At 39.2% G+C, this 25710-nt stretch overlaps 1 protein-coding gene across 1 annotated transcript in view; it reads right to left on the bottom strand.

The window, feature by feature from the left end:
* Positions 1-25710, bottom strand: part of LOC136862898 (integrator complex subunit 12) — a 296476-nt gene that overhangs the window by 220070 nt on the left and 50696 nt on the right. Inside the window, exon 2 of the mRNA XM_067139179.2 lies at positions 15289-15445. Within this exon, the coding sequence (XP_066995280.1) occupies positions 15289-15441 (153 nt within the window). The 5' untranslated portion in view covers positions 15442-15445. The remainder of the gene's footprint in view (positions 1-15288; positions 15446-25710) is intronic.

A 25710-nucleotide genomic window follows, 5' to 3' on the forward strand; every position in this document is an offset into this window, starting at 1 on the left:
TTATTTGTATACAGAAGGCTTACCGTATAGGACGTCATTTTTGTAATGAGCGCACAATTGTAGAAAATTTGGAGTTGCGAACTTTACCGACATGTTCAAACAGAAATTCTTCTTTTTTCTCCTTTATTGGCTATCTCCCTCCTTGGGGAATGTGCCATAAATGTGAATAGTCGTTTTGCTGTAAGATTCGTTTTCACCTGACAAGTGAAGGTTGCTCCTGGCGGCTGTACACAAACAATAGATTCTTGGCGCTAGTAGAAAAAAGTCTGACAATGAAATCCCAATATTTTCCTTTTCTGTGCCTTTTGGGAATAAATGAATAAATGAATAAATGAATAAATAAATAAATAAATAAATAAATAAATAAATAAATAAATAAATAAATAAATAAATAAATAAATAAATAAATAAATAAATAAATAAATAAATAAAATGATTTATTCACCTATTTGCTTAATTGGAAATGAATAATATAAAAGTTGACAGAAAAAACACAGTCTCCACACGGGGAGTTGAACCCACGACCATCGAATTACCAGGCCGAGCTCTTACCGCTACGCCAACAACTGCTCGACATCCGCACTAATATAAGTGGCTTATACGGTGCGAGAGCCGCATCAAATTTTTATTTTTATTTTCTATACACTTGGCCATCTGAAGTTCCCACTTCGGGTACTTTAATTTCTAGCCAAGCCCTGCATATTCTATAAATTTGAGTGAAATCGGTGGTGACGAGCAGGGAATGCCCCCTTGTGAGTGAGAAACATCACAGCAATTGCTCGAACTGACTTCTATTGGCATGCACACAAGCTTCACAGCACCGCCCGATGAAGCAGACACCACTGCTTACCACCAAAGCCTGATGTCCAATGTTAATTATTGAATTCCGCATGCTACTGAAGAGGTCTCCACAGGAACGAATAATCTTGACATGAATCATTTCCTTCATAGAGTCCCTCAGCAGAGTTGGCTAGTTTAAACCAAGTGTTCTTTTAAGTGAACGATCTTGATTTTTAACAATATGTTATTCTAATTACTGCTATTATTTATGTTACTGTAAAACCAGCCCAATTAAATCATTCAGTATAATAATCCAGCAGTCTTCAACTGGTGGACTCCGGTCCGGATCCGGATCCAGATCCTGATCCCGATGCCAATTATTTCCCGGACCAGTAAGGTTTATAGGATGTTATGAGAAAGAAAAGGAAAAAAACACAAATAAAATCAGTAAAAATATCTTGCAGAGTAATGTATGACTTACACGTTCTCTGGCCTAAAACAATACCTGCTCCACAAATTGCAGTGCCAAATTTTGAAGATTGAAAATTAACAGGTTTACTATTTGCCCTACGGAAGACTGCGAATGTTTATTTTAATTTTTGTCTAATCTGCAGCCTCTTCCTTACTTCAGTTAGCTGCTAAATTGCTCCACACACAAATTAAAAACAGTTACTAGTTAGTTGCTGATCGCTCCACACACAAATTTAAAATGACGCATTGTTTCAATTATTTCAGTGAACTTTTGTGTCCTGAATGACTAAATGAGACACAAAATGAAATCTGAAAATCACATCTTCAAGCCTGAATGGGAATATGCAATTTTTCTTTGTATTTTTTTAGTTTTGCTTGAACGTACAGACACAAAACTGACATGTTTAATACGCAATCAGATGGTTGCTTTGATTATGAGTGGGAATTTAAAGCAACATTTCAATAGGCAGCATTTCAGTTATGACCAATAATTGCCACTTGGCAGTGATGCAAGAAACCAGAGTTGAAAGCTTCATTAAAGACCAGTCAAGAATGCATGAGATGAGTTACCACAGAACAGGTGAAAGCAACACATCAACTTTGAAAGTATCCTGAATTTTAGGTAAAGCATAAATTTCATTATTTAGCTCAAACACTGAGAAAGCAAGCAAAATATTCATTCATCAGCTGATAAATCGTGAAAGAGTGTCTTGATGAAACGGTGTTGTGAATGGACAGGAAATTAGGAAGTGGTTGGCCGGTCAGTTTGGTTTGCAAGCGGTTGGAATGAGATAGTTAGGAAGTTCCAACTAAGGTGAGGAGAAGAAGAGTTTTACAATTTCTTCCAATGGAATGATTTACTCCCAGGTGAACATCCCGTAGAACAGACTGCTGAGCTACAAAATCAGCCAATCACAGGCTTGAAAGCCCATTTCCTTCATATGAGTCTTGGGGAGTCACCGTAGGCTGACCTATGTCCTGTTTACCTCTGACCTGTCGCGCTACGTACATGTAGCATTCCTCTATTGATTGGCATCTTACTCAATACCCTGAAAGCTAAGTTTTAACTGCGTTATAATATTATGTGAAATACAATGCAAGTTTCTTATTCTACATACATACATACATACATACATACATTATCATTATAGACTGTTATGCCTTTCAGCATTCAGTCTGCAAGCCTCTGTGAATTTACTAAACGTCGCCACAATCCTCGATTTGCAACTAGTGTTGTGGCCTCATTTAGTTCTATACTTCTTATCTTTAAATCGTTAGAAACCGAGTCTAGCCATCGTCGTCTTGGTCTCCCTCTACTTCTCTTACCCTCCATAGCAGAGTCCATTATTCTCCTAGGTAACCTATCCTCCTCCATTCGCCTCACATGACCCCACCACCGAAGCCGGTTTATGCGTACAGCTTCATCCATCGAGTTCATTCCTAAATTAGCCTTTATCTCCTCATTCAGAGTACCCTCCTGCCATTGTTCCCACCTGTTCGTACCAGCAATCATTCTTGCTACTTTCATGTCTGTTACTTCTAACTTATGAATAAGATATCCTGAGTCCACCCAGCTTTCGCTCCCGTAAAGCAAAGTTGGTCTGAAAACAGACCGATGTAAAGATAGTTTCGTCTGGGAGCTGACTTCCTTCTTACAGAATACTGTATCTACAGTATATTCTAGCTTCTAAATATTATTCTTTATACTGTTACAGACTAAATAAAACAGCAACATCACTCCCACTTCCACATAGATCGATTCTTGGAAAAGTAGACTGTCATTCGTTCACACCCGAGGGGACAATATGACAACGGTCAGCACGTCATTTCCAAGTGATGTGAAAGGGGTTCAAGTCGTGAGAAGTACACTGCTATCTGCTGTTAGAAATGTGCTTGGGATAGAATGGTTAACAATGGCTGTTCGTCCTAAACTCTGGCAGGAAATGAATGATGCCTCTGGACGAATCTTCAGATAGGACTGACTCCGCTTAATTGTGGTGCATATTTGCTTCTTTAATGGTGTTTGATTTGTGGAAGAATTGCTTGGTTCTAAGGCTACTGAAAGCAGTTATGCATAAGACATACAGGGTTATTCACCTAAGATGTTACATGGATAAAACGTCTAAACGATTAAAGATATTGGTATTCTGTTTCCGTATTCATAAATGATGCCCAGGGGCTTGTAAAATAACGTGCTACTTATTCTCATGGGGTGATTAATAACCGAGATATTGATACTAACTCCATATTTTTTAATGGAACAGCATGAAAACATACAGCTGGCCTAGAAGTTCAACTGCGTACAAGTTCAAATATATAAGTATTTTCAAAATCGGACAGTTACTTTTTGAGATATCAATAAAAACCGCATTTGGGCTTCTGCGTGCTGCATCAGACCGCATGCGGTCAGCCAAGGACATATTGGCACGCAAGCTGTTTCCTAGCATTGATTCCAGCCACAGAAGGGATACCAGGCATGTACTGTAAACTATCGTACACATAATGTGATGTACCGTAACATACCTTGGGTGTGCAACGTTATTGTATGACTGGCGAACACATAACGGGAAGGGAGATTAAAGTTTTTGTTTGGTTTGTTTTGAAAACCATGTGTAACAAGTTGTGCTCAGTTTCCCACAGATGGGAATGGAAAGGATGTGGAAAGGACATCGGCCAGCATTTGTCTGATGTTAAACATCGGACACCATGAAAATCAATTTCAGGTCAGGCGAGGCAAGACTTGAACCTGCGCTCTCCCGAATGCACACTACTACAGTTGCGCTTGAGCAGAGATTAATGCATGTTTATTTCTCAATTCATACAGTAGTATGTACTGTACACTCAAACCAGTGACAATTATAGCTTTCGATATGTTCCTTTGAAAAAGTTAAATTGAAATAATAAATATGGTAGTTCAACCTATTCAATACAAGTAAATAAGAGATGTAGAGATTACATTCTTATTTAATTAAAAGTGGAAATGGTACCGGTTTCGACCCCAGTCTGGGTCATCATCAGCCGATTATAACTCAAAAAACAATGCATAAGTAAGAAAGAAGTTAACGGTCAAGTCCACACAATATCAGTTGAAGAGGCGATATAAAAATGATGGGGTAGGCTCTGTAAAATTCAGACGAAGTGGAATGTAAGTCAATTAAAAGAAGTAATGCGTAATCTTCCGAGCATCAGCACGGCACACGCAATGTTTGGCACTGTCTCACAATGTTCACGAAAAGCAGAGAACAGTTAAATGAGCCAGACTGCATACAACGTCAGGCACAAAGTCACAACACAATCCAAATATGAAGATCTAAAGTCATGAAGAAGCCGGAGACGAGCAGCTCAACCAAAGTAACTTGCAAGCTCCAGAAGATCGGTACGGTGTTTACAACATCAAGTGCTGTAGTTTCATACGCTGACGGAGACTGAAGGATAGATTAATGATCAAGTATTTGCTTAGTTCACGAAAATGTGCCTATATATAAGTATATATAAGTATATATATATAAGTGTATATATATATATATATATATATAATTATAATACGATTCAATATAATTGAATACGTAATTATGATCTTGAAGATTTTTAGAACAGTTGACGTGAAAAAACAATAGTGAATAGAAAAAATAGTAAAAAGCGCAATACCGGAAACAAATGAAAACGTGTATGCACAGTGCGCTATTTCTTGAATATAAAAAATTCAGGTCATGAGTGAAGTAGTCAAAGTTGGCAGACGCAAGGCATGAGTTTAAATTTGAAAGTGAGGGCCCAAAATGAAGGTGGCAATGTAGGTTTTTTTTTTAAGTTAATAAAGAAAGAAGATTAGTGGATAAGAAAAGATGACTTTAGATCTTCATATTTGGATTGTGTTGTGACTTTGTGCCTGACGTACGCAGTCTGGCTCATTTAACTGTTCTCTGCTTTTCGTGAACATTGTGAGACAGTGCCAAACATTGCGTGTGCCGTGCTGATGCTTGGAAGATTACGCATTACTTCTTTTAATTGACTTACATTCCACTTCGTCTGAATTTTACAGTGCCTACCCCGTCATTTTTATATCGCCTCTTCAACTGATATTGTGTGGACTTGACCGTTAACTTCTTTTTTACTTATGCATTGTTTTTCGAGTTATAATCGGCTGATGATGACCCAGACTGGGGTCGAAACCGGTACCATTTCCACTTTTAATTAAATAAGAATGTAATCTCTACATCTCTTATTTACTTGTATTGAATAAGTTGAACTACCATATTTATTATTTCAATTTAACTTTGATACTTTTCAATACGGAACAATGAAATTTTTATCTTTAAATGTTCCTTTGAAGTCAAAGTAATTATTTTATTCCTTTGAAAAACATCAACCCTCCCTGCCCTGTCATGAGTTCGCCTGTCATACACACTCTGCAAACCCATCACATGTGTACGATATGCTTACATGCCTGGTACCCATTCTATGGCTAGAATCACACCCAGGAAACTGCTTGCGAGTCAGTATGTCCTTGCCAAACTGCACGCTGTCTGATGCAGCATCCAAACCCGCGCATGCTGTTCTTATTGATATCTCAAAAAGTAACTGTCCAATTTTGAAAATACTTATATATTTGAACTTGTATGCAGTTGAACTTTGATGCCAGCTGTATGAATTTGTACTGTTCCATTTAAAAATATGGAGTCACTGTTCCATTTAAAAATATGGAGTCAGTATCAATATCTCGGTTATTAATCACTCGATGAGAACACGTAGAACATTATTTTACAAGCCCCTGGGTATCATTTACAAATATGAAAACAGAATACTGATATCTTTAATGGTTTAGACGTTATTTCCATGTACCATCTTAAGTGAATAACAATCTATATTAGACACTATGTCCCATTTTGTCTGAGAATGATATGAAATGGGGAAATCTGTTATCAGTGGCAACAGATGGTGCTCGTAGCATGGGAGAACATAAGAGTGGCTTGGTACATCATATTAGAAATCAAAATTGTAACTTTGTGATTTGCCACTACATGATATTTACCAAACCACATTATGCGGCAAGTTGTCTCCTGAGTTATCTGAACTTATGAGTACAGTCACTCATGTGATAATTCCCACAAACGTTTCAGAACATACCTTGAGGAACTTGGTGACATGCACAGGTCTTATGATTCACATAAATATCTAATAGCTTAGCAAAGGAAATACACTTTCTAGATTCTTCGAACTGAAAGACAAATACAGAAGATTTCTTAGTGGGTGCGATGTTAAAAGGCAGTAACCAGAAATGTCAATTCAACAACTTTCCTGATGACGAAGAAACAATCCAGCAGGTTACTCTCTTGAGCAACATAGTTTGCCACTTAAACAATATTACTGCTATTTTCAGGACCAGGAAAATTGGTACATGAACTGCATGATGCTGTATGAATCCTTCGAGTTAAAATAGATGATTTTATTTAAGACTTGGAGGAAATAATTAATTTTCCTAAACTTTGTCCACTGGGCGAGTTAGGCATGCGGTTAGGGCCACGCACCTATAAGCTTGCATCCAGGAGATAGTGGGTTCGAACCCCACTGTCGGCAGCCCTAAAGATGGTTTTCTGTTTTTTTTTTTGCAAGCTGCTTTACGTCGCACCGACACAGATAGGTCTATGACGACAATGGGATAGGAGAGGGCTAGGAGTGGGAAGGAAGTGGTCGTGGCCTTACTTAAGGTACATTTGCATGGTGTGAAAATGGGAAACCATGAAAAACCATTTTCAAGGCTGCCGACAGTGGGGTTCGAACTCACTATCTCTCTGATGCAAGCTAACAACTGCGCGCCCCAAACCGCACGGCTAACTTGCCTGGTGGTTTCCCATTTTCACACCAGGTAAATGCTGGGGCTGTACCTTAATTAATGCCACGGCCACATCCTTCCCACCCCTAGGCATTTCCTCTCCCATCGTTGCCATAAGACCTACCTGTGTCGGTGTGACGTAAAGCAATTTTTTTTTTTTAAATCGTCCAGTATCTTGTAACAAAAGTTTGTTGCAAAGATTGTCATACCTTTTTTACCAACTAAAGAGAGAATTTCATGGATGATTCATGCAGTCAGTTCAACAAATTGGAGGACATTTTTCAAGCTGTAAAGAAACCTTTTTCCATCGGTCCTCACAGATAACGGTATACTAATGCAACTAAATTGGGAACTTTGACAAGACAGAATTACAAATGGAAATGTTGCAGAAGACAGAAAAAAGGCAGAGAAAGTTGATGTGTCATTTTGGCTCTCAATATTCATATCATATGTTCTGACAATGTTAGTGTTGACACATGTTGATGAAAGTATAATGTACTAGCATAACTTTGAAACAATTCTCTAACCCATAGGTAAATAATGAAAATATTGAGCTTGATTATTATTATTATTATTATTATTATTATTATTATTATTATTATTATTTACGTAGTTACGTAGGGACTTTATTTGGCATAAATCGTAGTCGTAACAAAACGTGAGGTTATGTCATGACACATCTGCTGTATGCATATTAAGGAGTTTATTTAATGTAAGAACACGTAATTAATAGTGTATAATTTTTTATCATTACCTGTATATATGATGTATAAACCCAGTGTAATGTTGTGCAACACACAGTAGTAATCCAGAACAATGCATGTTGTCACTAGAGTTGTATAGAAAATTCCATTAATTGTAAATAGGTTACTGGAGAAATTACGAGAAAACATGTTGTGCCATACTTTTCTAGAAGCCTGGCCAGAGGCAGCCCTGGAAGTTGTTGAGTTGTTAGCGAGAGTTCCAGTGAAAGTCGTGAATTCATGTTGTGATTTTGTTGTGCTGCTAGTTGGTTGACATGCTAATGTTGCAGTCTTCTTTGTCTTCTTCCTCTTCTTCTTCTTCTTCTCAACAGTGTTTTGTTCAAAATGGTGGTTTATTAATGTGTGTGTATAATGTGTGTTTGATTTGTAAATCTATTTACACTATATTTACTTTCTTCCTGTAATTATTATATGGAGTAACCCTTCAGTATTTGTATGCCAGAGCTCCCTCTATTGCAATAATTTTAAAATTTTTCAATGGACTTTATTTCGCACCAAGAGAGATAGGTTTTATGGCAATGATACTGCAATATTACCATCAATCCAGACCCCAGGGAAAATAATCAAAGACCCCTGCCATAATGTATTCATATTAACCTAATGGGAATGCTGCAGAAGACAGAAAAAAAAAAGGTCAGAAAAAGTTGATGTGTTATTCTGGCTCTCTTGATTTCCATTCAAAGATATTCAATGAATCAATCAATCAATCAATCAATCAATACTGATCTGCATTTACGGCAGTCACCCAGGTGGCAGATTCCCTATCTGTATTTTTCTAGCCTTTTCTTAAAAGATTGCAAATAAATTTCAAGTTGTAATGTCGGCTATCGTCTGTGTGTGTGTAAATCTGTAATTGTAGTGCTTAGTTAATAAATCTTGGGCCGATGACCTTCGAGTGTAAGTGGGCTGGGGCCATTACAATGACGCCCCCAGCGCGTAGCGAGTTGGCATGGCGGATGCCATAACCATTACATTGCCCCCTCCTTAAGGCTGCTCGTCCTGAGCTGCTCCACGATACGCTGCAATACGGTTTGTTCGGTTGGCCACCACCTTCCCATGGGGGATCCGCTGGGTCCGGTCGACGGTGTCCTCGCTCCCGTTGGTAACGATCAGCAAGTCTTCGCATGGCATCCGGATCTTCGGTGGTTATCCTTTCGTCCACACCTGCGTCCGCTTTCAGGGCTTGAGCGCCTTCGTAGTCCTCTGGTGCGATGCCCGGGACTAGTTTGCTCGCCCCAGATTTAGCCCTGCTATCCCTCCTATTCCAGCTGCTTTTCTAGTTTTCAACTATTGTATCCTACTGTAAATGTCGTCATTATCATACGTAAATTTTAATACTTCTTTAGTATAAGTCACCTCCTTTATCTGGACATTATCCTTGTAACCAACAATCTTTGCATACTGCCGACTGAATACTTCTGCCTTTTGAAGATTCTTGCATACACACTACCCTTTGTTCATTAACGATTCCTGGAATGTCCTTCTTGGAACCTGTTTCTGCCTTAAAGTACCTATACATACTTTTCCATTTTTCACTCAAATTTGTACGACTGCCAAATTATGCTTGCCAACATGTTATTCTTAGCTGACTTCTTTGCTAGATTCAACTTCCTTGTAAGTTCCTTCAATTTCTCCTTCCTTCCACAGCCATTTCTAACTCCATTCATTCATTTATTTAGCTTTCATAGACTGTACAATTACATATTTTGAAATATGCCAACAATATAGGAGTTGTCGAGTGATTTCCTAATACTAACAATAATATATGCACAATAATGAACATTTTGAAAAGGAAGAAAAATAAAAAAAGTTGAAACACCAAATACCTCAATGTTAGGACAGCACATCTTATTTTTTTTTCAAAATAATGAATAATATTAATAACCAATATTTACAAGACAAAATAAAAATCTATTGGTGTGGTATTAATATGTACATAATCAATGTGACATTAACATATTTTTAAGGCTATATAGTAGATATTAAGAACGTTTACACGTTAATAAGTAATAGCATCATTACCAGCACCATTAGCAGCAGCAGCACCAGCAGCATTACCAGCACTTCATCATGTATTCTTCTGTACTACAAGAGCAGGTACTCAGCAGGAGATTTTTTAAAGCTGTGGTAAATGTACTGACGGGACTAATATCTTTAATCTTATTTCGAAGCTTATTACACAATCTAATTCCAACAGTCTACATGTCTCACGGCAATGGTTTCATTCTTGTTCTCGATAAAAATATTATTTCTTGTTCGCCTCTGGTGATTGTGATTGTCAAGATTCATTCTGAAGTGATCAATATTTTTTTCACGTGTAGAATGCATTGTATGATGTATATGCTTGGTACTGGGAGTATCCTTAGTCGCTTAAATAATGGTCTGCTATGATCTAACCTGTTACGTCTCAATATAATTCTGATAGCTCCAACCTACACCTCCTTCTTAGTCTCTTTACTTCTTTGTTACAATATATAGGGAATCTTTATTTTTAACTGCAATGAAAACAGCTTTAGTGATCACTAACACCATCTATTACTTCAGTTTCTCTATAAAGCTCATCTGGTTTTACTAGCACCACGTCCAGAATATTCTTCCTTCTACAGTATTTGGTTTGCTCACTTTCTGACTTAGCTGTCCTACCCATATTAACTTATTTGACATTGGTTGGTCAAGCTTCCTGTCGTTTGCATTATCTTCCCAATCGGCATTTGCTAAATTGAGATCACCCGCTACAATCACGTTCCTTTCCATATAATTTCCCATATAGCTGATTATCTTATCAAATAATTCTGAATCAGCGTCAGCGCTGCCCTTTCCCGATCTGTGCACTCCAAAGACATAAAGTTGCCTATTATCTTTAGAGATGAACCTTACACCTAGAATTTCAAGTTTGTCATCTTTAACTTTTTTGAAGCTTACAAATTCTTCTTTCACCTAGCAGTCCTCTCCTATCTCTATTATATACACTCCAGCTCCGTGAGAACATTTCTACATCTATTATATCATTTCTCAGCCATGATTCAACTCCTATTACAATATCTGTACCTGGTAAGTATATATCTATTAAATTACTTAATGCTATTCCCTTCTTTAAAATACTTCTACAGTTCAACACTAACATTTTTATGTCATCCCTACTTGACTTCCAGATCCCTGTACCCTGTTTCTGTGAATGTACCTCCCTACAACCCTTCTGAACAAATTTCCTACCTTATACGTAACACTGCGGTTTAGGTGAAGGCGATCGGAGCGCAGACCCCTATCTCCTACCCACCCATTAGGATCTGGAAATCTCACTGCCAGTTTCCCCACATACTCACTCCATAGTCTCATTTAAATCCCCAATCACCTTCCAGTCAGTATCCCTCCTACACAGTATTCCACTGGTAACAATCTCTGCTTCCTTAAACTTCACCCATGTTGCATTTACCAGATCCCACATATCCCCAACTATGTTGGTACTTACACCTGCTTGCCTTACATTGTTGGTACCAACATGAAACACTACAACCTTGTCATTTCCCTCCTCCTCCTGTTTTACTTTCCTCAACATCTGCCTCAACCTAATTCTTGAATAATACTCTACCCTGGTTCCCTTTCCTCCACACACTTTCCTCATGTGTCTAACAATGGGATCTCCCATGACCAGAGCCTCAACCCTATCCACCTCATTTGATTCCCTCCCCTCCTGCTCAGCTCTACCTTTCCTGACGGCTGAAGAAGCTACTTCCTCCTCCTTTTTTTCCTCCCATGACCCTGTTCCACCTGTCTTTTCGTATTCCCTACTCTACAGTTTCCTTTCCCACCTTTTCCTTTCCTCCTACTTCCACACTTCTCAGCAATAGTTCCCTGTTGCACATCTTCCCTGTGTTGTTCTACGTGCAGTAATTCGTACCGATTTCTCAGACACCTGTCCTGAATTCTGATCCTCAATAAAGCCCTTAGCCTGCAGTCTCCTTCCCCCCAAAACATTAGACCACCTGTGTCTTCTACAATTCCCCCCTCTCCTTCCCATCCCTCTTTTACACCTGCTGTATACTGTACAATGTTTGAAGGAGGCCTGCCTTCCTTCCTGTCTTCTGAGAGAATCGTAATTATCTCCCACACACTCTCCAACTCCTCCCTCATACTCCCTAATGCCTGGCCACACCCACAGTTCCTACACTTGCACTCTTAGCCATTTTTTTTGGAATAATGAAAAGAAAAGAAAAAATGAAGTAACTTACTCAGTGCAAAAAAAAAACAGGAAAGGAAAGAAATATTGTCTAGGATAGTACACAAAGATCGCACGACAATAAGGTGATTAATATACTACTACGGTACAATACTACTTAGACGTACTATATTTTTATCCTACAACACCCTAACAGGATGAAAACTGCCATTAATTACTGAATACCAAAAGGAATACACAAATATTACACAATTCTAAACTGTAGTTAAGCCTGTCCTAATAATAACAACAGAATACTAGTAAGAGTTTCTAGAGATACTTCTACTACACAAATATTTCACAATAATAGAAAAAGCACGCTGATTTCTAATAGGATACTACAATACACTACAACAATATTTAAACTACGTTCAGACGTATCCTAATTACAATAGGTTATTACCAAGCACAAACAGAAATGAAGACTGCAATTAAAGTTTGAAATTCGCAAGAACTACTCAAGGATTACCAAAAAAGCTAAATGCGTAGGCAGATTATTATGAGTACAACTTTATGCTAATATGGTCTAATAGAAATGAAAACTGCCATTTGGTAATGCTTAAGTACGAAGTGTGTTAAAAAAAAGACCGAACTTTGTAAATTGCGCGCAAACCGCAACATTGAGCGAGTTGTGACTGTGGCGGCGCCTAGCGGCAACTTCTGACAACAGACCGCTGCTTTCCGCATTCCATTGCCTGCATTATCAGTTGAGTTAGAGCCTCTGAAGTGATTGCGTGTGTCACATGTTCGTCGAATTCTATAATGAAACAGCTTGAGGAACAACGCGTGTGCGTGAAGTTCTGCTTCAAAGTTGGGAAAACGTTTGTGGAAACATTTGAAATGTTGAAGCTAGCATACAGGGAGGAATGCATGAGTCGTACACAATGCTACGAGTGGTTTAAACGTTTCAAAGACGCTAGAACGTCTGTCACTGAAGACCCTAGGCCTGGGCGACCTTCCACATCAACAGACGACCGCCATGTCGAGAGAGTTCGTGAAGTGATTCGTGGAAATCGTCGTTTGACAGTCCGAGAGGTTACTGATCAGGTGTGCATCAGCGAAGGATCATGTCATGCAATTTTAACCGAAAAACTTCAGATGCGGCGCGTCAGAGCTAAATTTGTCCCTCGTTTGCTGACTGACGATCAAAAAGAGAACCGAGTCAGCATCAGTCAGGAAATGCTTGCTAACGCAGATGCTGATGACAACTTCCTGAAGAACATCATCACTGGAGATGAGACGTGGGTGTACGGTTACGATGCCGAAACCAAAAGGCAATCATCACAGTGGGTGGGGAAAGGTTCTCCTCGACCGAAAAAAGCACGAATGAGTCGTTCAAACATCAAGGTGATGCTGATTGTGTTTTTTGACTGGAAAGGCATTGTCCATCACGAGTTTGTACCCCGAGGCCAGACAGTGAACAAAGAACTGTACCAGAATGATTTGAGAGATGCTGTGCGCAAGAAGAGGCCTGAACTGTGGGAAAACAAATCCTGGATGTTGCACCATGACAATGCGCCAGCACATGCCTCTCTCTCGGTCCGCAGTTATCTGGCAAAACACCAAATTCCTGTTGTGCCCCATCCGCCCTATTCTCCCGACTTGGCTCCAGCAGACTTTTTCTTATTCCCCAAATTGAAAACCACCTTGAAAGGACATCGTTTCCAAGACATTGAAGAGATCAAGGAGAATGCGACGAGGCAACTTCACGCCATCAAAGAAAGTGCATTCCAGGAAGCATTCCAAAAGTGGAAGAAACGTTCGCAACACGCTGTTGATAGTGCAGGGGACTATTTTGAAGGGGACAGTCTGTGAAATGATGTAAGCTACATAATAAAGTTTTTCTAGCCACAGTTCGGTCTTTTTTTGAACACACCTTGTATCAAAAGGGTTACCATACACAAAGATACACACGAATATAGCAAGCAAGATACTATCTAATATACCGTACCTCCAATACAATTCTCAACTGAAGTGTGGTTATGTGATTTTTACAGCTAGTGGATTACTATTGTTTTCCCTACTCCATGGGACGGAGAATAAAAGTGTCCTTAAATGCTGAAAAAGTAATAATTTATACAAAATAAAAACTTCTGTCAAAACTACGCCAGGGACTTGAATTGCAATTATTGGGATATAAGAATTTGATTATTAACTTTTACTCGAATTATCGAAGGTTCAAAGTACAAAGTATGTCGGGGTCATGGAACTACAAATTATCAGAATACAGTAATCAGCCAATTCTTCAAATTGTTTTTTCAACTACCTTATACTCTATATTCTCGTCGGATTGCAGCAAACAATCGTCAACAGTCCAAAGACTGTTGAGTAATTCTTCAGTGAAATACCGTATATTCTCTTTAACTTCCTTTTCAAATCAAAGTTTACGGGCGTATCGTGTTATTTAATAGAATTAATTTTCTTTTTTTGTTAGTGACTTTGCGTTGCACCGACACAGATAGGTCTTATGACGACGATGGAATAGGAAAGGCCTAAGAGTTGGAAGGAAGCCTGGTGTGAAAATGGGAAACCACGGAAAACCATTTTCAGGGCTGCCGACAGTGGGATTCAAACCCACATTCTCCCGGATGCAAGCTGACAGCCGCGCGCTTGTAACCGCATGGCCTGAATAAATTATTACCTTCGTTATAGTCTGAATAGAGTGTCAATTGTCTGCACGAATATAAAAGCTGCGGAAGTTACAACTCCTAATGATAATCTGTCTTTGTAAGTATTATACCAACGAACCTGCAGATATTTAAGTTTTAAAAAGTTAATATTATTACCTAAATTATTTTATAAACCTAAATTTGAAAAAAAGTACACCTATCTAGCATACTTAACCTAGAAAAGGTAATCTACTGAACACCAACTGAACTACTTGAATTACTTGATATAAAATTCAAATAAATATCACTACTCCCAATTTCTACCAACAACCACTAAACACCAATATATAAATAGCACTGAATGGATCATTCACACACAAAATGAAACAATTTCAATAGGTTTTAAATACTTTATCACTACGATAATGCAAGAGCACTCTCAACAGCCATCCATTCAGAAGCGCGTCCAACAATGGAACGACTAGACAGGACTTACCAGAATTGAAAAGATTTCCTGTCAATAATATACTGACATTAGGTAGGTCCTACAAATAGAGAGTTTTAGGATCTGATGGGACATTAATCCAGTCATTGTAAATAACATTAAAACTACATTACCTTTCTGATATTTAGAGATCTAGAGCTTCCATATCTTTGCTTAATTGTATCTTCTAAGAGACCTCGCAGTTGTTCCATCGAACCATCTGCACTGGAATTCAAAAGTAGTATTCCACGTCGAAATATGGCATCACTTGCATCAATGGCTGTCATTGTCCTACAGAAATATTGAACCAATCACTAAAATTGTAGAATCAAATTACACAAAAAATACTGAAATGAAAGCAATAATTATACAGAAGTAATAATTATACATATTATAGCAATTTCAATCTTGTATGGTGACTGCTACAAAATTCCAAGCAAAAGTTTTACTCATGTCTAGACTTGCTTTCATAAATTACAAACATACATATTTACCTACACAGTGATTATTGTTGTTTTAAAGAGCAAAACAATGAGGTTATCAGTACACGTGCACACATGGATACCTATATAAATTTTCGCAGCAGAAACAATAGCGTTGTGCCAGCCTTCATCATCATCATCATCATCATCATTGTTGGTTTCACTCAGCGCCAGTATCATTAATTTCCTCCTTTCCATGAGGTCCACTAGTTCTTCACATTTTCCTGTGAGACAGAGTAAGTTGATGGTCCCAATCCGTGTTAGTCTCTTCTGGGATTTTTGCAAGACTCTGTCTATCATCAGGCCATAAACCATCACCCCTGACACGAGTCTGCTCATGCTGGCGTCTTAATTTAGTTGATAAGTGCTTTCTGATGCTCTTACGTGTTTTGAATGCAACTACAAAAAAGCTCTTTTACTGGCTTGCTAGGCCTAATGTTATTGAGGATTTTCTTTCAAGGTTTACTCCCTTAGCCTTTGAGGACCCCTCCTCATCCCACAAGGCAGTGGGTTCCATCTGTACTATCCCCAGAAGAATGGGTTGCCTCCTCGGCCAGTTCCACCGTATTGAATCATATTCTCCGCTTTTGCTGCTGTTGAGGTCTTCACTCGTTACCCTGAGCTGAGACCGTTTACCAGATGTTACACACCGTGTCAGTGTGCTCTGGGACTCACATAAGCAGGGGAGCCACTCCCTGGGCAGGGCTGCCTCTAAGAAGGTCCATACCTGTTACCTGTTATGCCAGTGAATTTTGAAAAAGCAGCCATTCACCAGTCAGCAATCCTAGATTCCCAAAGTCATCCGTGGCAGAAAGAAAGATTTCAGTCCTGCAGGAGCCTTTAACCACATTAAGTCTACCTCCAAGTTAAGAGTAAGACACAGAGACACACACGCATGTGCGGCTTGTTGTAGAAGTTTGTGCAGTGTTATCATGGAAGTTTTGATATTTCTTAAATTTAAAGTACAGCTTATTCAAAGAAAATTTCCCATCAAAAAGGAGCAAATTCAAAGAGTGTATGAAAACTGCATTCAACCATGAAATATTAAACAGTTCCTGGAGATAGGATTGCCACATTTTTTATATAAGAAATAAGGGACATTTACCTAAAAATATGGGATTTTTCACAAAAATAAGGGACAGTTCATAAATACTTGAAAATCAAATGTTAGGTACCAATTTCAATTAGATTATAATGTTTCATTATCAGAATAATGCAACAAAAACTTTTCAGTCTGTAAAACACACTGCAATTATAATGTAAATTATAACACTATAAACATACCTGTGAAAATACACACTATTATATAAAGAATGACATGTTTTGTTCTACAAGAACATCCTCAGATTCTATCAAATCACTTAAAACATGCTTATATATGTACGGTATTATGTTCCACAAAACTTGTCAATGATAGAGAGTTTAGTGATAACATGAACCAGTAATGACAACAAAAAATTTTTTTACAGATATTAATATAATAAAAAACTTGCATACTTATCTAGACACTATTTCAGGATTGTGGTCATGGAAAGTTTTGGGTAAAGCACACTGCTCGCAGAGAGGGAAGGGGAAGCATGGGAGGGGCCGTGTGGAGCGTTGTGGATCTCTCCTATTAGATGTTAAAATTTAGTATCCTGTACCATGGAGAGGGGAGGGGGAAGTAGGGTGGAGCGAGTGGAGCGCTGTGGAACCATCAATCAACACTGGAGAGGGAAGAGAAGGTTATTAACCTACTTCATGTTAAAATGTACTTTTATGTAATATGGATGATTGCAAGTTAATGATTTTAGGTGAATAAAGTAAGGAATTGAAATAGAGACTAACTATTAAATGTTAATATTATGATAAAAGCTAATTTAATGAGTAAGTGTTGTCCAAATATTATGTGAGGAGAGCAAAGAGGGGGGAATTTTTTAAGTGTATATGGTCATTTGGTTTGGTTACATTAGCATTTTTGGCAATGTAAATTTTTATTGCTTCCTTTATATTCTAAGATATACTTTTATTTTTGATGAGTAAAATGTTTAGATCTGTGTTGATGTCTGTGAAATGGTGTGAACAGTTATATATGTGCTCTCCGAAGGCTGAATGCCGATTATATCTGATCGCGTTTTTGTGTTCTTTGTATCTTGTGCGGAAATTACGTTTCATTTGACCTATACAGGGTGTTTTCGTAAGAGCGTGCAAAAATTTAACGTGACATATAGAATGCCCCACTGAACAATTTGAGGTAGGAAACCTGTGGTCGGAGAAGTCGGCTTAAGGAGATATGGAAGTAAACTTATCTACCACTTTGTCTCGCATTACTGTTTTCCAGCTTATTTACAACTAACATGCATAGAAGTTTACACATACTGTGCTGTTTATTTACATGTACATTCTTTATTTCCTGCAAGGAAACAAGGAGGACGTCATGATGCAAGTTTTGTTTACTTTGCCTGTCCATAAGGTGGCTCTGTTGTATCTTATTTACATTGTCCCATGACAGAATGTGCTATGAATCACGCATGCATTGAGGTTGGTGGCCGTCAGTTTCAGCACATTTTGTAAGATAAAGTGCAAATGGTACATTCATTGTGTCAATGATGGTATTTGCAGTTAACTGTAACTAATGTAAATTAAAAAATACACAGTAATGTGATTGTATACCTATTATATCCGCAAGCTGGGTTCTCTGACCCCAGGTTCCCTACCTCAAATTGTTCGGTGGAGCATTCTCTATGTCCTGTTAAATTTTTGCACGCTCTTACAGAAACACCCTCTATATGTGGCACTGCAGTTAGGTTCTTGGCACTTGAGTTCATATACTCCTGACTTTGAGAAAGGGTCTTCTTTTTCTTATCTTTTTTTCGGGTTTGTTTATAGTGTTGTAATTTATATTATAATTGCAGTGTGTTTGACAGACTGAGAAGTTTTTGTTACATATAACTAAGTCAACACTGAAAAGTATGGCTTCGTTCTGAACAAATTATCAGAATAACATAATTATTGAAATTCATAACAGAAACTAACTTACACTCTCTTAACAATACATACAGTGCAATGCATTAGGAATGACAAAACACACAGAAAAAACATTATTAGAACTACCTTATTTTCTTCATCTGTACTTCACATTTGACTTAGCTGACTTTATTACTGCACTGTCTGACTGTATCGTCATGAAACTCTCTAAAAGACATGTTCATGTAATTAATGGTTGGTAATTAGTAGTTCCCTTTTAATCAGATCTAATGAACACCTGTTTCTACTGTCTGACCACTTGTTAGACATTAAGGAGGAAATGTGTTCAACAAGTGCATTTGACCCAGGAACACTCATTACAAAAGACTCAAGTTTTTCTAATTCTATTAGTTTCTGTTATCCTTTATGACTAGTAAACACTAAATTTTCACCAGAATCTGAGATATTAACACTGATGCCTTCGATGAGCTTTGATAACTTCACAATTTACGTAGATTTAGTCTCAAACAGCATGAACAATCACGTTGGAAATTGGAATGGGAAACCTACAGAAGTACACATCGGAAGACGAGGTAAATAACCCAGCATGCTCAGCTTTACCAGCAAATGGCGAGACATCGCGAGATTTCAGTCTTCTGAGGCTCCAAAGAGAAAAAAATAATGGAGCTACTTTGAACTACACATGGAGCTCAAATCAAATATGGATTTTAAAATATTTAGCGAAAAAAAAAAAAAAGGCAAACGCTCGTTTTTACGGGACAACAGTTCATAATATGGGACACCAAATTTTCATCTCAAATACGGGATGTACCGTACAAAACGGACCGGTGGCAACTAGGGTTGGGCACTATGTCCCTGTTTCGGCACAATGTGCCGGTGCACAGTTATGTTCCGCTGTTCCAGAACACCGAGTGTCAATTGTTCCGAAACATTCTCAAGCGAGCCGGAGACACTGACTCACTGTCCTATAAGAAGCGCCACTATGCACTGCCCTTCGCCTACTAGCTGAACTGTGCAGCGGGCGCACGGGACGCGGGACTGTAACTGCGCAGTGTAGAGAGAACTTCGAGAGGCAACATTACATGCTCCGCGCCAGCGGGAACTGGGAATGTGCCTGTACGGAACGTGCTGTGTGGTGTGTGGCTGTGTGTAGTTATGGCCATGGTCCAGCATAAAGCTGCAGGGAACGTGAACGAACAGTCGGAACACTGAAATTCGCGCCCAATAATCACGTTTAAAGGCTGCTTTTAAGTTAAGATTTTTCCGGTCAATATAAAATACACATAACACGATTACAATGACAGTGCAGGTGTTTAAAAGTAACCAATTCAAGAATATTTTCACCAGTTGAATGTATTGGCCTGTATTGTGAGTAATTAGTGAGTAATTGAAATGAAAACCTACAACCTGTTTTCCAGTCTTTGACCGGGTCAGGGATGTGATGAATGAACCAGATATAGGCTATTATTACAATGGGGTCGCCACTCCCAAGGTGATATTAATGACTGATAAATGCTATGAAATGAGGATGGAGAATGTTGCTGGAATGAAAGATGACAGGGAAAACCGGAGTACCCGGAGAAAAACCTGTTCCGCCTCCGCTTTGTCCAGCACAAATCTCACATGGAGTGACCTGGATTTGAACCACGGTATCCAGCGGTGAGAGGCCGACGCGCTGCCGTCTGAGCCACGGAGGAGTGAGTAATTAATATCTCGAAAATTTCCCTCAACACTTTCTCGGGGATTGACGTTAAACATTAATTTGGACTTTTTTTTTTTTTTTTTTGCTAGGGGCTTTACGTCGCACCGACACAGATAGGTCTTATGGCGACGATGGGATAGGAAAGGCCTAGGAGTTGGAAGGAAGCGGCCGTGGCCTTAATTAAGGTACAGCCCCAGCATTTGCCTGGTGTGAAAATGGGAAACCACGGAAAACCATTTTCAGGGCTGCCGATAGTGGGATTCGAACCTACTATCTCCCGGATGCAAGCTCACAGCCGCGCGCCTCTACGTGCACGGCCAACTCGCCCGGTAATTTGGACTTTAAGGAAACTTTTAAGCCCAAGAAAAATATGGGTCGTCGCTTTGGAATTAAAAATATAACTGGATGAATACATTGTTGTACTTTCGTGCTGTTAGCCCGGGCGCACATTGAGAAGCATTTGGCCACAGGGCAGGGAAGAGCAGAGGAGAACAGCGCGAAGCTTACGAAACTGCAAAGTGGACGTGAGCGCACATTGCCACGCAGGGTCTCGTCGGTTTTCAGAAATAACACGTTTTCTTTAGACTCTGTGATACTGGGGCATCCAGTATAAAGAGGCTCTTTTTTTTTTTTCTTCAAGCATTCGCGATTTTTCTCATTTTGTTAGTCATCTTCACAATTTCCCTTGTGCTGATGGCAATGCGGTTATTCAGCTTAAGACAATCGCAATAAAAACAACCACCTTCGCCAGTTTACAAGACTGAACAATATTTCTATGTTACCGATGTTCGGCGTTCATATGGACTAAGCAAAAAATTTAATTCATGATTATTTTTTATATTTTTTACGTCGCACCGACACAGATAGGTCTTATGGCAACGATGGAATAGGAAAGGGCTAGGAATGGGAAGGAAGCGACCGTGGCCTTAAGGTACAGCACCCCCAGCATTAGCCTGGTGTGAAAATGGGAAACCACGCAAAACTATCTTCGCGGTTGCCGACAGTGGGGTTCGAACCCCCTATCTCCTGAATGCAAGCTCATAGCAAGGCGATCCTAACCGCACGACCAACTTGCATGGTAAATTCATTAATAGGATCACAGTGGGGGAGAGGGAAAAATATGTATTTACAAATGTACTGCTAGATTTTCATCTAGTTGTCTCAAGACACGAGATAATAAAATCAATCAACATTGACAATCTGTTGTGAACGCGTTTGCATTTATATTTGACAAGACAGGATAAATGATTTTCCGTATTTATCTCTTCACATAAATGTGATGATGGATGATGGCGACGGAGTCGGCGATGATGCTCTCCATAATCAGCATTAGATCTTTGTCTTAAATTCTATATGTTGCGAGTACTTGGGTCACGGATTGTTTCATAGATATATGAGGATTACATTCTTTTGTTTGCTGTTTGTTTAACGTCGCACTAACATATGAAGGTTTTCGGCGACGGAAGGGTGGAAGATTGGGAAGGTAGCGGGCGTGGCCTTAATTAAGGTACAGCCCCAGCATTTGCCTAGTGTGAAAATGGGAAACCACAGAAAACCATCTTCAGGGCTGCCGACAGTGGGGTTCGAACCCACTATCTCCCGAATGCAAGCTCACAGATGCGCGACCCTAACGGCACGGCCACTTGCTCGGTGGATTACATTTTAGGCCTTTCTCTAAACTACCATGTTACGCAGCGTGAATAAAATGATTTATAGCCTAGACTGTAGTGCCTTATTTCCCAAATTTATATACCGATTTTCATGAAATTCTGTTCAGCCTTTTTTCACGAACATACATACATACATATATACGTACATACTGCATTGCAGTCCACATGATTCACATAGTACCTACAAAACATGGTGAGACTGAATGGCTGTGGTAATTTTCTCCTCCATTTCTTAACTAACTGCGTGACACGTGCGCAGGAAACTGTGTTTCGAAGACTGCGCGTGGTAGGCGGAAGTAGGTGCAGAACCGGCCTGCTCTGTTCTGCTCTGTCCTGCCCTGTCTGTCAACTTGCGATGGTGCAATGATTTGTGTGGATTACAAAAATCTGCACTGCACTTCCATTTACTTTCTTCAATATCTCGAAAATTTCCCTCAACACTTTCTCGGGGATTGACATTAAAAATTAATTTGGACTTTAAGGAAACTTTTAAGCCCAAGAAAAATATGGGTCATCGATTTGGAATTAAAGATATAACTGGATGAAAAAATGTTGACACTCCAACACAGGGCGGCACACAGCCGGTATCGACAGGCAGACACAGCCAAGGCCAACTAATCTATCTAGTGCGGCCTTGGCACAGCATGTTCTGTTCAGACACATTCCAGCTGAAGCGCAGCATGTCCTGTTGCCTCTCGAAGTTCTCTCTAGGACGCAGTTACAGTCCTGTGTCATGTGTCCCGTGTTTCGGCACTCTGTACCGAAACACTCCGCCTCAAGCTCCTAATGTTGCGGAACAAGTGAATGTTCCGGTCTGCCCAACCCTAGTGGCAACCCTACCTGGAGGGATAAATAAAGCAAGATTATGAAAACAGCAGGTAGTGTGTGTGTGTGTGTGTCTGAAATATATACTTTATTATAGACAGTTATACTTTTCAACGTAGTCTGCAAGCTTCCACGAACTAAGTGCCTCCACAGTTCTCTATCAGCAATTAATACGAGGGTCGAGTCATAAGTCATGGCAACTATTTTTTTCTTGCGAACAGGAGACAACACGGAAGATCTACGATATGCATTTGGAAATATAGGGCATGTAACTATGCACAGAGTCTGGAGACAAATTCTGACTTCAGGAGATTCTCATAGGAAAGTGACAGAACACAGGCCATTGGTAAACATTGTTTTATTATGGTACAGACAGCAAATACACAAGACTACGTACAAAGGACAGGTCTCCACTGGTTACAGACCTTCGAAATAATCACCCTAGGTTTCCACCGTGCATTGCCAGCGGTGGGGCAGGCGCTGAATACCATTCACTGCATGTATATCGCTAACGTGTGACACTGCTCTCCGAAATTATATTACGATGTCCTCTTTGTTAGCAAACCGTTGTCCACGTAATGGCTTCTTGACTTTGGGGATTAGATCATAGTCATATGGGCTCAGATCAGGCGAATAAGGCGGGTGTGGAAGAACCTCCCATCCCCACCGTTGTAAGCGACGCTGAACAATGGCTGCTGTGTGAGGTGTCTCTTTATCGTGTAGCATTACGGCATTGTCCAAAAGATCTGGATGTTTGGTTCGCACTGCACAGCACAATTGGTACAACAAAAAGTAATTGTAATAAACTGCATTGACAGTGTGCCCCTCACGCACTAGATGACACACAAGAACACCTTGAACATCGTATGCCACGATTACCATAACCTTATTGGGCGACTGATTTCGTCGAACCTTGTGTCTCCGTGGTGACCCCTGACGATGCTATTCACTTGACTGTCTCTTCAGTTCAGGTTCATAAGCACCTGCCCATGTTTCATCGACTGCAATAATTAAAGAAATATCCCAACAGTTGTTGCAATCCTTCCTGCACTCTTCCACAGGAGCAGTTACCACTTTCATCAAATAAGAAAGTACTGTAATGGTTCAAATCCCGTTACAAGGTAATATCTGTATTTTATTATTATTATTATTGCATCTGTGATATTATTATTATTATTATTATTATTATTATTATTATTATTATTATTATTATTATTATGTCCATATTATTATTATTTTATCTGTGAGATTACTATTATTTTGTTATAATTCTTATTCAATTCAATTTTACAATGCTTGTCGCTTGCAGGATTGTACTCAGATGTATGCATATATACGTGTGTGTAAAATAACACTCAATACATGTATAGTGAGAATTGTTATATATCAGATGTTGGATATGACGTTATATTTTGCACTACTGGTAATTCTGCCAAGTCATTGCTACGTCATGGCTACGTCATCGTGAGCTTTTAGAAATTCGCTCAGAGACTCAGCCGCCGCAGGGGATTTCACCATTACATGCAACAGTTTGAGGCGTTGTGGGAGTATGTCATTGTTATTTCTGGAGATTACGTAGCTGTGTCAACCAACGTCTATAAAAGGTGAGTGCATATTGCAGCGTCAGTCATTATTTAAACGGAAGCTGAACAGTGAAGAAGTCTACTAGATGAAGAGGCCTCAGTCGGTCAGTCAACGAGTGTGAGCGAGAGATCGAGAAGACTCAGTGAGCCATTAATCATTGGTCATTGAGAGAGTGAGGCCAAAGTTAGTTGGTCACTTTGTTGAAGACACGGACGCAAGGGCTTACCATGGAGTCAGAGAGGGATACCACCTACTATGAGGTAATACCATATTGACTTACAAAGAAGTCAGATGATATGGAGAAGAAGCAGTCACAAGGATGTATCACCAAGTTAGGCGTGATACGTCTACAGTAAACACCAGATCAAAGGATTACATCGTAATTACACTCAAAGTGTTGAAGGTACAGTCAAGTGAATCAGTGAGGGAAATAGTTCGTATAAATTGATAAATGCCCGGTCAAGAAGAATTCAAATTCATGCCTAGTTTCTTTCAGTTGCAATTGCTAATGTCACCTTGCATGTTATAATAACGTATCTTTATGTTCACAGCATGTCTCTAATTTCGGTACTGGTTCTTTTGCCACATACTGTATTACTCAATGAGGTTATTATATCCCTGCATTCTCACAATGTTTCAACATTCCAGGTCTATGTCTGTGGTTTATTAATCATCCTTTCCACTTTCCCCAGCGTATTTTCATTGCCATTAATGTTCTCCTCCTCAGGAACTCGGCCGTTCGTATCTTAAACATAAAAATTTGTTTTTATATTGATAAGATTTTCAACATATTCCTTTCCTTTGAGCAGCGATTCCCTAGGATCTATTATGACTTCACCTGATTTACCCGAAATACTTTTCATCTCCCTCTTCTCTCCCTTTCTAAGATTCTGTACTACACACCAGAAAAGTTTTTGTGCTGCTTGACCTAGCCTATCCACATTATTTCCAAAAAAATTCCTTGCAATTTTTTTTAACTCCACAATTATTTGTTTTGCTCTATTTCTTTCTTCTACATACAATTCCCAACCCATATCACATTGTCTTTGGATACATTTTTGAAATACTTTTCTTTTACATTTACACGCTGCCTTAATTTCATAAAGACATTCCCTTTTTCCCATCCTAGTTGTTCCTAGGCATTCCCTTGCGGTTTCTACCACAGCATCCTTGTATGCCACAAATTCCCTTTCTATATCCAGGATATATCTGCAATTAGGCAGCCCATGAGGCAGCAATTGTATATGACTGGAATGGTCACCAAATAAATCATTCACAAAATTAGCACAAGTAGGGGTTTCAGTTTCTTCTACACACAGAGCTACA

Source organism: Anabrus simplex, chromosome 2 (assembly GCF_040414725.1).
Source record: "Anabrus simplex isolate iqAnaSimp1 chromosome 2, ASM4041472v1, whole genome shotgun sequence".
NCBI lineage: Eukaryota > Metazoa > Arthropoda > Insecta > Orthoptera > Tettigoniidae > Anabrus > Anabrus simplex.